Source organism: Xenopus tropicalis, chromosome 9, assembly GCF_000004195.4.
Source record: "Xenopus tropicalis strain Nigerian chromosome 9, UCB_Xtro_10.0, whole genome shotgun sequence".
NCBI classification, from domain to species: domain Eukaryota; kingdom Metazoa; phylum Chordata; class Amphibia; order Anura; family Pipidae; genus Xenopus; species Xenopus tropicalis.
Window position 1 is genome coordinate 52,246,464 of NC_030685.2, and position 18,988 is coordinate 52,265,451.

The window sequence follows — 18,988 nt, forward strand, 5'->3', positions numbered from 1 at the left end:
TACTCATTTAGGGAAATCATTGTTGCCTTTATTTTGAGGAATTTATGTTGATAAAAGATTTGATAGTATTGTTGTTCATTATTTGTCCCAGACATCCCATCCCACTGATATGTATATATGGTCCTTAGTGCACTACATTTTACACAGATTAGTTTATTGTATTATGAAAGGATACAATGATGGTTTACACCTTAGGATGCGGGGATTTTGTGTATGACTTATATTACAACTTGCACAGAGGAGTATTGTGTTGGTGGGCCTGTAAGAAACATTTCTTATGTATCCTTTTATTAATTGATATAATCAGTGGCATAAATACCATACAGCAGCTAGCAAGGTGGGGCCCAGACTACAGGGTGCTGTATGGTAGCTCCTCCAAAGTCCCTTCTGCCAATTTAACTTTCCCATTCCCTACCACAAGTAAAAGGGGGGACTAAGGAGGAACTGGCAGATCTCTGCAGATGTATGTGGTGCCCCAACTTTTCTTCAATGTGGATGAGTTGGGAAGCTACATGAGAACTAGAGATGCCAGAGGAGCTGCTGTATTGGGCCTTTGTGAGTGCTGTTTGGGCATTTCTAGGCCTGTGGGGCACTCTTTGGGCCAATCTGTTCCTGATATGCCAGGGCCCATTTTGAATTCCAGTCCAGCCCTGTTGATAACAGTGGCTGGAGAAGACCAGACCCCAAAATTAGTTGGATTTTGCAGAATAGTTTTTCTCAGGGAAAGCTAAACACTTGGAATAGCAAGTCTGAGAAATAGTTAAAGTCAGGAACAATGGATAAGAGGTAAATTGTTACATGTGAGATTGCAAAGTAAATGACATTGGCATTGGTATTTCGGTATAACTGATTATCACCAGGATTTACAGAGGTGATTTTTCATCTTGTTTTACATATGTTAGGGATTGATTCATCAAGGTTTCATCAAGGATTTTGGTGATTTAAATTCAGACAAAAGAGCCAAACAGGCTAACCTTCATGATACATGGGGCATATGTAATTTTTTGCACTTGGTACTCTGCCCTAGTGTGATATGAGCCCCTTATTATTTTACAAATAACCCTTGTATAAAAATTATGGAGTTAATTTAAAAATTCTGTATTTATGATCTGTTACTTTGTTATGAGCAGGTAAACAAGAACGTATTAAAGATCAAGACGAGGCAGGATTCTTGCCACCTATTTCTGAGTATGTGGGATCTGATATAGGAGCAAAGAAGGAATCCAACACAAAGGTAAATTTCATTCAATGTGAAAGTGGTAGGTGTTGGTGGGACAGTTAAGGTCCCTATACACGGTAAGATCCGCTCGCTTGGCGAGATCGCCAAGCGAGCGGATCTTCCCCCGATATCCCCACCTACGGGTGGGCGATATCGGGGAGCTTGAAGTTAAAAAAAAAATAATCTGATCATTTGGCCCTGGGGCCAAACGATCAGATTATGTAGGCGGCAATGGGGCAGTCGGTTCGGGGACTGCATCAACGAGCCGATGCGGTCCCCGATCCGACTGGATTTTCTAACATGGCCAGCCCGCTCGCTTCTGCCCCTACACGGGCAGATAAGCTGCCGAATTGGTCCAAGGGACCGATATCGGCAGCTTCTATCGGCCCGTGTATGGGGGCCTTTACAGGTCAGTCAATTATCTGATCAAAAGTACTAATTAAGGTTAATTAAACAAGTTATTGCACAAAATAAGTTTATGTGACAAAAAGTCATGTGATTTTAAGGATTTGGTTTGGCCAGGCATGTGGATTCGGCTGATCCAAATACTGCTGAAAAAGGCAGAATCTTGGGCAATTCCCGAACCAAATCCTGGATTCAGTGCATCCCTCCATCTGATGGAGGTGAAGGTTGCCCTCTAAAATTATCACTTGGTCATGCTGAGTAACTATTGTATGTTGTGTTGCACCCAGGGCCAGATTTAGATCTGGGGTGCCCTTGCCCCCCCCGCCCTCTCACCCCCAAATGCTTGCAATCATTCCCCCCATCCCTTACCTAATCGGAAGTCCCTGATCCTGCATCCACTGATCGGCTCCACTAGGGCAGCGAAGATCTGGGGACAGCATACTGTCTGCTAGCCGCTTCTGCACTGGGGACTGAACGGGTGGGAGATTTAAATCTCCAATCCAGTTCCCAGTGCAGATGTGGCTAGCAGGCAACATGCTGCCCCCAGATCTCGCTGCTCTAGGCATGGGCCTTTGTGGCCTGCCCATAAGTCCGGGCTTGATTGTAAAACCAGGGATGCACCAAACCCAGTTTTTTGAGTTCGGCCTAAACCCCAAATCCACTCTGATGGATTTGGCCGAAATGAATGCGAAGTGGTAAAAAAACTTTTAACCCTTCTGAATGCTAATTTGCATATGCTAAATTATGCTAATTCGAATTTAGTTCGACCAGGACCGTGGATTCGGCCGAAACCGAACAGAATCCTGGATTCGGTGCGTCCCTAATTAAAACAGATACATGATACAGTATATTGATGCCCTTACAGAAATTTGGATCTGCCATCAAATAATATTAAAATACCAAAAAGGCAAATTTATGGTCATATGGTGTGATAAACTATAACTTCCAGCATTTTGCAATCACCTGATGCGACAGAAGAGCACATTAGAGGTTATCATGCTCATTTTTGTTTTCTCCTTAGCCTGACTCTTTTAAGTTGCCACCTATTTTTGATGAAACTTCTAAAGCTTCAAAACGCAAGAGGCGATGTCAAGCCACTGACACACCAAAGGAACTATTAGTTATCCCTCTATTAATTCATTTCCAACTTCAGCAGTCAAAACAAGAGGATAAGGGCAACAAAACAGGTAATGTGTGACAAGTACAGATAAAAGATCAGTGCTGGAGAAATGTAGGTTACTTGCAGACACAATGGCAAAACCATGTGCTTTGTATGTTTTCTTAATAATACTATCTGGCATAAGAAAATAACATTATTGGGATGCTGACATAAAAACATAAGAATACATTTTGGTGCCAAAATCCACTCCATGTGCCTTCACCTGGGCCGACACAATGGAAAATGGCGATATTGGGACAAAATGAAAATGGAGATAGATTTGTTGTTATTCATAAACCTCTATATCTACTTCTGTGAAACAGACACTTTTAAGATAATAAGGGGAGTTAACAAGAGAGGTGATATTGAGACAAAATAAAAGTGGACATAGATTTGTCAGATTTTCCGCCTTCACAAACCTCTATCTCCACTTTTGGGAATGTGTCTTTTAAACAGATAGTTTTCCGATTTTGTCTTATAGATTACATTTTACTGACATGTGTTGTGTATTTGTCTTTAGCTCCACATCTACACAAGACCTTTAATAATAATTGAATAAATAAGTTTGACTGTCCCCGCCAGTTTTTTTTAAATGCTACATGTGGCATTAGCCTCACAGTTAGGCTTTGACCTGAAAGGAAGATTATATGGAGATATTTATTTAAAGGAAAAGTAACACTAAAAAGTAAAAAATCTATTCTACCCTGCCCCAATAATTGCCCTATCCTGCAAACCATTTATTATTTTGAATGCTTTAGTACAAAATACCTGTTAAAACTTGGCTTCCGGTCATTTGAAGAAAGGCGATACTGCGATGCAGGGGAAGTATCAGGGGAAGCATCCACTATGAGCCGATCGATTGACTGAGTCTAGCCTTGCTTCTGTATAGGAAGGAGTCAGGCTAGGCTTGATCAATCGATCGCCACATAGTGGATGCTTCCCCTGATACTTCCCCTGCATCGCCGTATCGCCGTTCTTCAAATGACTGGAAGCCAAGTTTTAACAGGTATTTTGTACGAAAGCATTCAAAATAATAAATGGTTTGCAGGATATTGCAATTATTGGGGCAGGGTAGAATAGATTTTTTACTTAAAAATTTTTAGTGTTACTTTTCCTTTAAAGACTGTAAGCACATATTTATGCAATCGTCAGTAATTGATCATCTGTTTCAAAGGGAAGAAGACATGTTTATGGTAGTTGAGGTCTCAAGCAAGGATGACTCTCAGTTTGTTACTATAATTATAAACTCACTTTAGAAAGTGTAAGTCATGGATGTGTCACATGTGTTTTAACATTAACATTGCCTTTTATTTTAGAATCCATTCAAGATTATTTAGAGAGCCAAGGTATTGTTAAGGAAGCAAGAGATGTCCCACCATTGGCTGGAGATGTTCTAATGTCAGAGAACAAAATGAACACTCTGCAGATGGACATTGAGTGGAACGTTGATCAACAAGCAGGTAGCACATCTGTATTTTTCATTAGCAAAGAGAAACCAGTTGTAGAGTGGAGCTGTTCAAGAATAGGTAGCAGGGTCAAACTGGGGTGTCGCGCTGGTTTTATACTTATTCCTAGCAGCCGCAATGGGGGCGGTTGTTGGCAGAGGGAGAAGGCCTGGGTCGGTAGGGGCCGCAGAGCCCACCGTGTTTTTTCCCAGAGCCCCAGCCCAGTCCGGCCCTGCAAGGTAGATTATGCCTGCACATTCTCATATAGGTGTGTCCAATAGAATATGTTCATTAAGTCACCTTACATCTTGCATTTCCAGAGTATGAGAGAATAAATAGAAAATAAATATACACGGTAACAAGGATTAAGGTAGAGTCTGTTTTTTCCTGGTCCTCTAGTTCTCTAATATAATGTATACACACAAACATCTACGTATTCCGATTCTCAAGGGATCTTTATCAGGATGTAAAACAGGAAGTGACTGGGTCATTTAAACTTTTAACTTCAGTGTTTATTTAAACAATCAGTGTTGGATTGTGGCCTGTTTTAGCACTTTGCCCACTGTGTGGGACATTGTACACGAGCCCTAATGTGTCGTTACATTTGCTCAGGCTATAAAAACTTATACCAAAAAAAAATTATACTGCATACCAGTTCCAGTAAAAACATTAGTAGCAAGCAGCTATTTTCACTATAAAGAAATCAACATTCAGATTTGCAGGACAGGTAGGAACACTCTTTAAGTTAGACTGCCTTTTCTTCAGCAGTACCTATAATGTATTACACTGCAAAGGCAATATGTTCTGTGCCTTTTTTGGGATGGGTGAATAAAATCTTATTACTGCAGATCTGGAAAGCCTGTGCAATGGTTCATTACAGAGTTATCTAATTAGCACCCCAGAGTTGGGAAAACCTTAGGCAAAAATATATTTATTGAAAAGAAAATTCTTGTTAAGACTTGTTTAATTATTAATATATGTGAAGCGACTTCATTCCTCTAAGTAATTGGCAAAAAAATTTGCTCCAACCTCAGTGTAACTCATTCCCTGCTGCAATGCCACACAGCTAGCTCTGCAGCTGCTGAAACTTAGTAGAATGTGGAGATGTGTAAAATTCTTAGACAAGGATGAATGTGAAATCCTTAGAATTGACAGGGAAACGGCACAACAATCAAAACTTTTGTGGGATCATTAGAACTATGGCATGTAAAATCAAATCTGTTGGCTTTAGAAATCTTTCACAGTAAGGCCAAGGACTGATGCAAGATGTTGATACAATGTTCCCCTATGATTTTAGCTATATTTGAGGAACATGGGTGAGCAACAGCAGTGACAAACTCTTGGGAATGCCGTAGGCAGCAACTCCTAAACAGCACTTACTAATCACTCAGAATACTCTAGAAAAACACACACTAAGCAGAATGTAAAAGACTAGGAAGAGGAGATATTATGTAGATAGTCCCAACACAAACAATCCATACACAAAAATCCCATCGCTTTTAGCTACAAGACAGCAATGAGAGTAATATTGTGCAGTATTTATAATTTAAACATATACCCAGTGTGTCTGAAATTACAGCAGAGGTGTGCAATATTTTCTCCACTCCCTTATAGTTACAAGAGGGAAATGGTTTATTTCCCAAAAAATCTCATGATGCACAATCCAACTAATAGTTAAGGTGGGTACTTACAGACTCCTCAAAATTAGCAGCATATAGAATCTCAAAATTATGCTTCCTCCTCCAGAGCCATTCACTACAATATATATAAATGGGGGAGCGCCCAAACAGTGTAAAAACATTTTATTTCAAGTCCTATAGTCCAGGAATCTTGGAGGGTACAGATTTAAATGCCAGCGTTCCCTGGTCCTTGGTGATGACGTCATGCCTGACATACTTCACCAATCAGGCTTCATCAGAAACACTTGGGGGCACACATTTACTAATCCACAAATCTGAATCTCGAATGGGAAAAAATCGGGTTGGCCAAATTTTGCCACTTTTTCATTGCGGTCACATATTTTTCGTATTTTGCACGATTTTTTAGTCGCTTTCACGACTTTATCGTATTTTGCGCGACTTTTTCGTATTGAGCAATTGTGACGGCGATGAAAAAATTACGGAAAATATACGATAAATTCGTAATGGCGACGAAAAAATTGCGGGACATACGAAAAAGTCGCAAAAATACCGATCATTACGAAAAAACATGTTCGGACGCTTTCGGTACGTTCGTGCATTAGTAAATGTGCCCCTTGGTGTATGTTTGAATTAAAAAATATTTCACAATATTATGTAGTATATATAGCAAAACAAGCGTATCTTTTCCTGATAGGGCTAATTCAATCTTTTGGCCCTAGGGCCAAACAATCGGATTACAACACCAGGAATAGGAGCGATCCAACCGAGGACTGCATCAGCGAGCCAATGTGATCCCCGATCTGACAGGAAAATCAAACCTGCCTGATCAACACCTGCCCAATTTTTGCCCAGATATTGGCTGTGGGGGCCCATCGGGTGTCCCTATACACTGGCAGATAAGCTGCCAAAGCTGTCTAAAGGACTTGTATTAGCACCTTAATTTGTATAGCCACCTTAAAAGGCACAGAGGGGAATTCACACTCCACTTTTGTGAATTCCCCCACACACTTGTGTGTTCACCAGACATATAGAACACTAAAGGAAATACAGGGGGCACAAACCCATAGGGGCACAAATATTAAAATTCATGTTTGTGCAATTTTCATATTTTTTTTCTACCACAGAAAACTCTAAAACCACAAATTAAATAAAGATTAAATAAAGATAAATTTCTACATGACAGTATATTATAGTGGCTGTGGCTGTTTATTGTTTTTAAGAGGAAATGATCATTGTAATAGGCGGTTCAAGCATGTGGCAAAAGATCACTATCATTTTTTTTCTAAATCACAAACACAAAAGATGGCATTTCCAGGCATTATTATTATTACAGTATTATTATAAACAGATAGAGGTCAGGAGTGATGTGTTGCAGTAAAAGACATTTCTAGTAACTAAGATGTAAAATGTCTAAAATGTTTTTCTTTCTTCAGATGGGGATCCCTCTCTTATGCCTGAAGCCCCACCACTAGGATCTCTACCCCCTATAAATGGAAAGAAAGGACCAGGGAACCAGAGTAGTATGGCAAATTTAAAGGCAACCACCACAAGTAATAGCAACTCAACTGGGCCGAAAACCCTACCAACAGGGATTATTCGAGGCTCACTTCCCGAGGAGCTCAAAGGTAAGACTCCAGCTGTTAAAAATGTACTACAGAGCCCTGCAATACATGATTTATTTATTTGTGCATGTGCTATATTCCTGTCAACGCCGATTGCTTGTTTATGTGGCTCTTTGGATGTCAGACTTGCTGTGTGTTTCAGTACAGTCATGTTGGGATGAAGGTAGAGTTGTACTGAACACATGCTTAGTGCCCTGAAAAACAATATTTACTTTGTTAAATAAGTCTCAAGGGATCACAAACATTGTGCATTTACAGGGCAGGTTTCTGATAGCGGCTTGGCAGTCAAACTGGTACAAACTAGGATCCATGACTACACTATTTCTATTTTTGTAATTTAAAAGTCCGTATAGTTTAATGGATTTGCCTTATTTAAAACTTGGTATAAATGTATTTTCCATTTGCATTATTTCTCCAAAGATTCTGTAGTGGTATTAAGTCAGCCTAGTGTTTTAGCATTACTAAGCAGCAGTTGTCATAGTGCAGGGAGTCCACATGCATCTCATCACCTCCTGCAAAGCTCCTACTGTGTAAATTAAATCTTTTAAAGAAGCCAGATGGGGCCTGATGGTAAAAGGGCATGGTACATTGTCATTGGAGTCATGATCAGCTAAACAGGAGAACTTTTCATATCAGACAGAATTATTTGGGTTCTCTTTTAGCCTGTATAGACAGATGCATACAAGTCTGTGGTTGCAAATCTACCATATTTGTACTAGGCACACTTCTGCTGGATTACATTTAGGGGCAGATTTATTAAAATGTGAGATTAGAGCTCACCATAGAAAAATTCACCCACTTTTTGTTAATTCCTATGGGATTTTAACTAGTGCATTCATCATTTATGAAAGTTAAAATTCACCATTTGATAAATACACTTCTATAATCCCATAGAAAGTGGGTGATTTTTTTCTTTGGTGAGCTCTAATCTCACATTTGGATTTTCTTTGGTGAGCTCTAATCTCACATTTGGATTTTCTTTGGTGAGCTCTAATCTCACATTTGGATTTTCTTTGGTGAGCTCTAATCTCACATTTGGATTTTCTTTGGTGAGCTCTAATCTCACATTTGGATTTTCTTTGGTGAGCTCTAATCTCACATTTGGATTTTCTTTAGTGAGCTCTACACCAAAAAAAAAATCTGTCCCTTAGTTACCCCCCCCCCCCACACTATCAGACAGTTTATCCAGTATTCTAGGTAGTAATAAAAACATACCCGTTGGCACAATGCTGGGAGTCCGAATCGCGAATGGGAAAAAATCGTATTGGAAACAAAAATTTCGGAAGATCGCACATATCACGAAAATGCTTACAAAAAAATCGTATTAGTCACGATAATATCGTATTGGCGATCCAAAAGTCACGAAATTTTCGTACTGAACAATTGTAAACAACGGGAAAACCTTTCCGATTTTTTTGTGCAAATGTCCGAAAAAGTCGTGCGCCGTACGAAAAAGTCGTGCACCGTACGAAAAAGTTGTGCGGACGCCCGAAAAAATCGCGAAAATACGCTCAGAGCGTTTGCATGAACGCTCGAGCGTTCGTGCTTTTGTAAATGTGCCCCTTAGGGTAATGGTACGCAAGATAGGTAATACACTGCACTCTACACTAAGCACCAGGTGGAATATTCTGCCCTCAATGACAAGCGCAACATCAGTAGGAGCACCTAGCCCACTCCTTACCACTTACAGCACTATATTAGTGAAAGGGAGCTGAAGGTCTCTGTGCTTTGAAATGGACCACAGTGGTCCGCATCTATTTGCACATATGGAAATGCAACACACAATGGGTGTCCTTTCGCAAATGAGCACTGAGGTGTTTTTCTTTTCAGCTTTTTATGATGAAAAATAATGCAAAATGGCATTTTTCACTAATATCCAAAGCCATCTGTGGAAAGCCTCCTACAGGGATGCAGTATGATTGCATCTACTGAGTAGTTGGTAATGTAAACATGTACCATAGCTCTTTCCTTGCGAGGCAACTTTGGGTGACTTCAGAAAACCAAAACGATACGTTTACCATCCCACCAGTGATTTATATTCTTGCCAGTGGAATGGCATGTAAAAAAGTAGCTGCTACTTTTTCACGACTACTAACCACAAGAAAATACCCTGCCATAGACAATACTGAGAATTGCCTAATAGACACATAGAGACAGTTATCAGTTATGATCAGCATTGTCTATTTAGTAGCCATGACAAGTAGCTGCTCTTAGTAGCTCTGTGTGTCTTCACCCTAAAGGTGGCCATACACGTGGCGATCTGACGATGTTTCGTACGACCATCGGTCGCACGAAACATCGTAAGATCCGCCACACACCATTCAGGGCTGAATCGGCAGGTAACGAGGTAGAAACAATAGGATTTCTACCTCCTTCTGCCGATTCAGCTCTGAAGGGAGAATTTTGGTCAGGCGCCTTCTATGGCGCCCGATCAAAATTTTCAAACTTGTCCGATCGGTGAGTCGTCCGATATCGGCAGATTCCTGCGATATCGGTCGACTCGCCGACATGCCATACATGCACCGATTATCGTACGAAACGAGGTTTCGTACGATAATATCGGTGCGTGTATGGCCACCTTAAGTCTAATGCCACACCAGACTGATTCAGAATCAGCCCCTACGCACCAATCAGCCCACTCTTGTGCCTGCACCCAGAGCCACTGAATTGGCCCTTCCAGCCTGGCATGGTCATAGCCTAAGAATATCTAATAAGATTAGATATTTATTTTTCCATGGTGAACTTCCTCTCAGTGTGAGGTCGTGTTTGTCTTCCCTGGAAGATAAGGGAGGTGATTCCTCTGACCTCACTGTGACGGCTTTATCTAAGAGGATTATGGCATTACTTGCCAATGAGTAATTTACTGACTGAGACATTGGCACTGCCAGATAATAAGAAAGTGTCTTAGAAGGAGCAGAGGTGACAATAAATGTCAGTTGTTGGAAGCTTTTTTGGGACTGTAGTCTTTTATAAGTGTAAATTAAATGAGCACTGAAGTCTGACTGTTCTATCTCATGGACCCTTGAAGCAATTTATGGCTGGGGGTTAGTACATAATTTGGATCATTCACTTTTAGTGTAAATTTTGGCTCAACAAAATGTGAAGCCTGAGGTGAAATGGACATTACTATCAACACCACTCACTGGGTTTTATATTAATGGTAATGTCTCTAGGCAGGGTTGCCTTTAGGCCACCAGAGAGGAATGGAACTTTCATTTGAAGCAGCGAAGGTGGTTTTTCACAGTGAGGGCAGTGAGGTTGGGGAATGCCCTTCCTAATGATGTTGTAATGGCAGATTCTGTTAATGCCTTTAAGAGTGTTTTGGATGATTTCTTGAACAATCATAATATTTAAGGCTATGGGGGTTCTAAAATCTACAATTAGTATTGATGTTAGTATATATAGTTTATCACAGTATGTGAGTGTGTAACTGAATATTGTTGTTATCTTCTGGTAAGGTTTAATGGATAGAAGTAATGGGATGGATAGAAGTTGGTGATGATTTTGGGAATGGGGTTTCTGGCACAGGTATGAAGGCTGCACTGGACCAAAACTTGCATATGGGTTTCTTGATTGGCACAAGATGAAGCAAATATCCTCAACATAATTCTCTAATGGAAATAGATTTGCTCATATAGATTTATCTGAAGATGTTGGGGAATTATGCTGAAAATCTTTTATTACCCTTTGATAACCCCTAAGTCATAATTAATTGATTGCACCTTTTGGTCACTTGATCTGGGTTCCATTTACCTCCTAACAAGGTTATAGATAAAAACAGTTATACAGGTTATAGATTTTAAAACAGTCTTCCCTTTTAAGAATAACCAAACTCTCTCTCAAACTGGCCTTCAGGTTAGAGTTAAGAGAAAAAAACAGCCGTCATTCCAAATTTTTTGTTTTGCCCCTCTAGGCTGGGCCTCCATTCCACTACTTTAATGCTTTCTCGTCGAGCAACTTTGAGAACTTAAACTAGAAGAAATAAGTCCAAGATGCTGTGAAGTTATATTATTGGCATTGGTTCTGTATAGAAGCAAGTTTACTTTGATGGGTCTAGTTGATGTAGAATAATGGAAACAAAAACTAAATTATTTTTATGGATTACTGATCCTTTAGACCTCACCCTTGCCCACCAAAGATTATACCCAGTCAATGAAACTAAAAAAGATGGTAAAGAGTTTAATCACAATATGTACCTTGAAATGAATATAACAAGATTTTATTAGGAATCGGATGGCATAAAACAAAGGTATAACTAATGGCACAAAGTATTTGTCTTTTGTCTTACCCTCTCTCTACCTCTAGCTTGTAAATCATGTTTGTGCTATAATGTCACTGTGTATCTAAGTGATATTGCTCTTAAATTTTCATCTGTTTCACATTGCTGAACATATTTTAATGACTGTATGCTTTGTGCTTTAGATTGCTGTAAGAATAACTCTATGGGCAGCTTGATAATGAGCCCTGATGGAGAGATTTTGTGTCTGTCACTCCTGGGTGCTTCAAGGGATGCAGATGTGCCTGTCCGCTTTGACTTCATTCCTGAGGAAGAAGACAATGATGAAGAAGAAGGTATAGCTATATACTTCTTTAAGCCTCCTCTTATCTCATATCTGTTTTTAGTTTTCACAATTTTTTTAATAAAACCTCTCTCAAATCACTCAGGCTCTTTCCATTGTAGTCTGAAATTTTCTCTGACTACAGTGGAAAGACATGCAAATGTTATGCAGATGGGTTTAAAGCAATGATGGAAGAGTATTGGTAGATCCCTATTTTAGTAAACTTTTTAGTTTCCTTAGCAAAGATAGTGGTGAAACACGCAATCTTAGTATCATAGTTTATGGTTATCTGAGAGACAGCAAAAACTTTGAAGTAATCACCACCTCTTTATGAATATGAAGTGTCATATTTTGCTTTATTTAAATTTTGTTCAAGGAAACCCTATTAGCTAAAACCCACTTGGGCCAAAAATACAGTAAGGGCAGATACACATAGTAGTTTAGCTCTTTCAGTAGCTCATCAGAGTTGAGCAGGCTTCCTGAACAGCAACTGTGATGCCAAATGAGTAGCATTCACATACAGTACATTCATCTTAGGTGCAAATCATCTATAAATAGACTAAAATCTATAACCAAATATCCACCTGTCTTTGTTATTAAGAACTATTTTGGCAAATATCCAACCTGTGCTTTAAAGCTGCTGTCATGTTTAAGCAGTTCCATGCCACAATCTGCTCTGCAATCTGGCCTGCACCTGGGCCAATTCAACAGCTTCAGGTGCTGGCATATAAAAAACTTTAAGGAGCGTTGGGGCAGAAGCATAGTTAGGGGGCATATTGATCAGATCCTTGCTGCAGCCTTGTTTAACTTTTGTTGGAGTTTTGCTGTATCATAAGATTTCATGATGTGAACCCAATGGATTTAGATTTCACATGCAGCACATTTATCACATGTGTAGCACACACACATAGTTACACATATATATAAATATATTTGTGTGTGTGTCAGTGGTCTACTGGCATGATTGTGGGGCCAAAATGACAACCTGTCTGACCAATATATTCCAGGTGATCAGCAAGTTATCTAGCGGCCTGAAAATGTTGTTGGGTGAATCCTCTCCTGACTGTAGGCATTTCTATGATCAAATTGTCGGCACAGGGACCTAAAAATCGAGTAAGCTCCATTTGATACGCCACTTACATTGCCAAAGTGGGCTTGTTGGGTGACCTAACCAAACAAACTGATCTTTCAGGGTATTGTAGTAAAACACATTTGTAAAGAAGCCAGCAACAATTTTCAGTTTTCTACATGACTTAATACCATATAAATTAGAAGCTCAGTCCTGCTATAAGCAAAGTATTAAAAGTAAGATGCTATTTCTATACTGATACAGATATTTTAAAATGCTGACTAAAGCATACATTATTTCTTAACTCATACTATACATGTTGATATTGATCAGATAGTAAAAGGTTAAGTAATATTCAGGAAGCCTTTCCAAATTGCAACAAACGAACTTCCACTCCCATTTTCTGCATTTATTCATCGGCTCCAGACTAAATCAACAGTCCCCTCTCACAGGACTGACAACAACCCACTGTGATTGCAAAGAAGAAAAACAAAACCTTTCCCACAAAGGTCTCAGCAGAGAACAAAGAACACACTGCAAAATGGAAGTTAGACAGATGTCCAGCTCCAATGCACTCCATTATTATCTTATATCTGCAAAACGGGCCATTGGTTTCTGCAGCCTTGTAGAAATGAAAGGCAAGAAACTTATTATTGTAGCACAAACAATACATTTCTAATTTGGCACTAATGTTTACAGATTGGCAACTTCATCTTTGTTACTGTATTTATTGCAATATTTGTCCCCCTGTTTGTGCTGTTACTTTGTTGTAAATATATACAGTGTCGCATACACAGTAGCTCATATAAATAAAGATATATGCAAATACATACAAAAGTACCAGCAGAAATACACAGAGGACCCTAGAGAACCAACGATCTCTAGTTACAGCTCAGGCAAATCATATTTTGTGGTTTTGGGTGTTCCCTTTTTTCCGTACAAATGCTTTTGAATAGTTGAAATGTGGCACATTGTGTTCCACTTAACAAGGCTGTTTTGCACGCTAAAACATTTACTTTTTGTGAATGGAAACTTCTTTTTTAGTTTAATTAGCTGTCATATTGCATATTGCTGAGAGTATCCTTAACATGGGCTGGTCTTTTTAAAAGAATAATTTTTCCAGTTAATTTCCTTTAATGAATATGAACTAAAAATAAATCAGTTTATTCTGTATGTTCAGCATTCCACATTTTCTGCTTTATATATATATATATATATGCAGTTACTGTTATATATATATGGAAGTTGCTATATTGTTAACCTTGGCAGATAGATTTACATAGACATCAAAGAAACAGCATCCTATTGTCCATCAACAGATTGTACTGTTCTGTTGGTGGGGGACACCAAAAGAGGCTGCAGGGTTTCATGTGTCCCCGGAGTAATAAAGGCGGCCCACATTGGCCACTGCAACTGCTACACTTTGTGACTAAAATAGAGTGAGCCGCTGTATAATAGGACAACCATCACTCATTGCTGAAATCCTTCCTAGTATAAATGAAGCCTCTTGTGATCTCCACACTGTGGCTATATGATCTGGGGGGATTAAGGGCAAAATTTTATTGGTGGGCCCCCACTGCCCAAGTAAATTTGTGATAGGCTAACTCTCAAGCATGTGAAGTTCAAAATAGTAAGGCAGGCAGTAAAAAATGGTCTGTGATGTACTGAAGTAAACATGATCCCCTGGGGTGCTGCCATAGAGCAGAAACATGTCAGAATGCCTAAAGGTGGCCATACACGAGCAGATCCGCTCGCTTGGCGATGTCGCCAAGCGAGCGGATCTTCCCCCGATATCCCCACCTACGGGTGGGCGATATCGGGGAGCATTTAGGTAAAAAAAAAATAATCCGATTATTATGGGGCCAAACGATCGGATTATGTGGGCGGCAATGGGGCAGTCGGATCGGGGACCGCATCAACGAGCCGATGCGGTCCCCGATCTGACCGGATTTTCTAACCTGGCCGATCGAGATCTGGCCAATTTCAGGCCAGATATCGGTCGGCCAGGCCGCTCTGCTCTCCCCATACATGGGCCGATTAGCTGCCGAATCGGTCCAAGAAAAAAAGCCAAACTAATTAAAATGAACTTAGGTTAATGCTGAACTATTTTGATTGCACAGAGAAGGTAGAAGTAACTGTTTAAATTACAACCATGTTGTAAATGTTAGTTGTTTTTAGTTGTTTAAAATCTTAACCATTGGAACTAACACTGATAGCTTTTCTAGTAATAACAGCAATTACTATTACTAGTAAAGCTATCTGTGGATGCAGCCATTGTCTGGGAAAAAATTACATAGACCAAAATATATTTCTCACATACTGGGGAAGTATAATGCAAAGACAAGCTGACTATACTGATAGGCAAAAGCAAGTGGGACTACAGTACAGTATTCCACTTTCCTCTGACAGTGACTGTACAGAATCAGAAGGAAGGAATACAGTAGAGAACAACTTGTTTTTAATGATTTTATGCTTCATTAGTACAGTACTGTTAAACAATATGAATATAAAACCATTTTCAAAACTCGAAGCCCATTTGTTGTTCTTATATACATATATGTGTATTTAAACTCTAGGGTGTTTAGACAAAATGTGGGTTTTCACATTTAGTTTGCTATTTAAAGGTTAGCATGGAAAAGATTTCATTTGGTTCTCAAATACTAGGATATCCGTTATCTTGTAAAAAGGGGGCTTGCAGGAGAATCTTTCTAATCGGTGTTAAATGATTGATGTCACTGCAGTATTGGGTTAATTAATACCATCAACATAACTTATCTGACTTGGTTTTAGACTGTCTTTCTCTGGAATGCAAGGGTCAGGAAGAACAATGGCCTTCTAATCAGCAGGACATGGAGCAAGGTAAGAAGGAAAGATAATTGGGTATAAGGAATGGTTTTTAGCCACTGTTAAATCAGGAAGGGGGAAATCCAGTATATGGTGCCATTCTGATTGCTATGTATAACAGATAATGCATCAACAATAATACTCTTCTATTAACATCTCAAAATAATCTACCAAATTTGTCTGGTGCAAAAATCGAGTTCTGAAAATTATCTGATCGAAGACTCGTGGCACAACACCTATTACTGAGTTGCACACCACATTGCTAACCTGTCTGTGCTGGAGTCTCTCCACTATTTATTTATATTTTATAATTATTTTAACCTCTGTCTGTTATTTTAATGTATTGTACAGTCGTGGGTGCACAAGTGCTATAGTAATAAAAATATGCATAAATAAACACACCTACAAAATAAGTAAGTCAAGCCCTTTTGCCCCTCTACCTGCTGCCTAGGGCTCATACTTCCTAATTCCTCCAGATGATTATGGCCTACAGATATTAAATTATTTTCATGAAATATGCATAGTCATGGTACTGAAAAGGCTTATCATTAATTAAAATAGATTGTTTTGTCACCCTGGCATTGACAGGTTGAAATCACTCCTGCAGTCATTTGAATAGAAAGTGTCTGAAAGTGCCCAGTACCCAAAAACCTGCTAGCGTAACGATGGGCATACACCTCCACTGACGTTCAGAGTTGTCAGATATGGAGGTAGAAGCAATAGGGAATCTACCTCTTCCTGACGATTCAGCCCTAAATGCCCAATTGAAGAGACAATAGTATTGGTGCGTGTATGGCCAGCTTTATATTCACAGATTGTGAAAGTGCCATCATAGATCCCTTGGTTAAATTTCTTATAGCTATACTTTAAATATACTTTAAAATAGTTATAGATCACTGTTTTTTGCCTACCTAATGACAGTGCAGGGCCAAGCTGGCTGGCCCCCCTACGCAACCTGGTCGGCTTGGTCCACCCCCCCCCCCCCCATGTGTGCATGTGCGGGAGGTACTGCAGTGGGGGGAAAGGGCCGAGAACTAGTGGTAGGTGAAAGAAGATGTACCTGCCTGGCGCCCCCCCCCCCCACCGTTACGCCCTAGGCAGGTGCCTCTTCTGCCTACCCCTAGTTCCGTCTCTGCCTGATATGATATCTACATTAATTGCACAACAATTATTTAGACAAAACTACAAAACATTTATTAGATCTTAAGCTACCATAATAGATAACATGAAAAGTTATCTTGCCTTTTAAGCTGCCCATATACAGTAGATCCACTCATTTGGCAAGGTCCTCAAACAATCAAGCCATCCACAAGGAGAGCCAAATTGGGCTCATCCAAATGCTAGCTATAGAGGCCAGTTGGACAGGGACCACATCAACACACTGATGTGAAACCTGCTGTCAACTAAGTCTGAAGGGACCAAGTCCTACATTGTACAGGATGTTCATGGCTTTGTGACTTATATGTGTACATGTATGATTAACCATACAAATAAGGGTGTGCAAGGATAAATAAACTACATACATTTAAAAAATGCATATTTTCTTTTTTATTAGTGAGATAAAGAACGTTTAATTGCTTTCATATCCACTAATTCCCTGTAATTTGCTATTTAGCTCTTTAAAAACAACCCTCATCCCTTTGTTGTAATAAGCAAAGATCCATTTTGCTGGGGGGAAAATCTGTGCACAGGTAATCTAAATATCTACCTTGCAATAACCAAGTATGGAGTCACTTCAGTTTCACTGTTTCTTTAAAAAAAAAAAAACGGTATTTTTTCTTTTTTTTGCCTGTTGTTTTAAATATGTTTAGCACAAGTGCTATTCATTAAACTTACTGTATGTTGATCAAGGTGGGTTGACAGCTTGACATTTACTGTATGACATAAATAGCAATAGGACAGACGAAATACAGGACTATCTTGAAACTACTGAGAAATAATAACTTGAGCCAGATTAGAGAGTAAAAAACTGTATGATGTCAGAATATTAGGAAGCTTATCCGCCCAAACCCATTGCTGAAATTGCTACTAAAGCACCATCACTAACTGGGGTAAACCTTCATTTCTTTTGCTGATAAAAGACATCCTTTTAATGTACCAATCAACACAAAATATATATATTTTTTTGCCTAATAAAAGAAAACAAAATTCTATACAACTTTTGTTTTTGAGTTATTTGTATATATAGCTGCTATTAAAAGCAGTGCCTGCCTGTCCTTTTCTATTCTCTGCCCGGTCGGCTCTGATTGTTGAAACACAAGGCAACAGACTGACAGACCTGTATTGCTGGAGGAGACTGGCCTTTGCAACATTGTTTAAAAAGTAACAACCAGGAGTTCAGCACATGCTGCTTTCAATAGCAATTACATTGCAAAATACCTTTGGGGTTTATATGTCCTTTAAAATTAACTAATTAAAAAAGTGAACAAAAAAATTAAAAGAAAATTATATATGTATGTATATATATATATATATATATATATACACATACAGGTGTGAGACCTGTTATCTGGAAACCCAATATCCAGAAAGCTCCAAATTATGGGAAGACTTCATTATAAACAAATAATTTTAATTTTAATTTTTTAAAATGATTTCCCTTTTCACTGTAATAATAAAACTGTACCTTGTACTTAATCCTAAGTAAGATATAATTAATCCTTATTGGAGGCAAAACAATCCAATTGGGTTTAATTTATGTTTAAATAATTTTTTTGTAGATTTAAGGCAGTGATCTCCAGCCAGTGGCTCGGGGGTAACAAGTTGCTCATCAACCCCTTGGATGTTGCTCTCAGTGCCCCCAAACCAGGGAGTTATTTTTGAATTCCTGACTGGGGGGCAAGTTTTGGTTGAATAAAAACAAGATTTCCTACCAAATAAAGCCCCCTGTAAGCTGATAGTGTGCATAGAGGCTGCCTAATAGCCAATCTTAGTCCTTATTTGGCTCCTCCATGAACTTTTATGGTGCTTGTGTTGTTCCCCAAGTGTTTTTACATTTGACTGTGGATCATAACTAAGAAAGATTG

General features: G+C 39.2%; 1 protein-coding gene across 4 annotated transcripts in view; it reads left to right on the plus strand.

The window, feature by feature from the left end:
- kiaa2012 (KIAA2012 ortholog) overlaps positions 1–18,988 on the plus strand; it is a 73,264-nt gene that overhangs the window by 15,785 nt on the left and 38,491 nt on the right. For all 4 annotated transcript variants that reach the window (XM_031893409.1, XM_031893411.1, XM_031893412.1 and 1 more), the window contains exons 7-12: positions 1,131–1,234; positions 2,646–2,811; positions 4,100–4,243; positions 7,302–7,493; positions 11,913–12,062; positions 15,909–15,977. In XM_031893409.1, the coding sequence (XP_031749269.1) occupies positions 1,131–1,234; positions 2,646–2,811; positions 4,100–4,243; positions 7,302–7,493; positions 11,913–12,062; positions 15,909–15,977 (825 nt within the window). The remainder of the gene's footprint in view (positions 1–1,130; positions 1,235–2,645; positions 2,812–4,099; positions 4,244–7,301; positions 7,494–11,912; positions 12,063–15,908; positions 15,978–18,988) is intronic.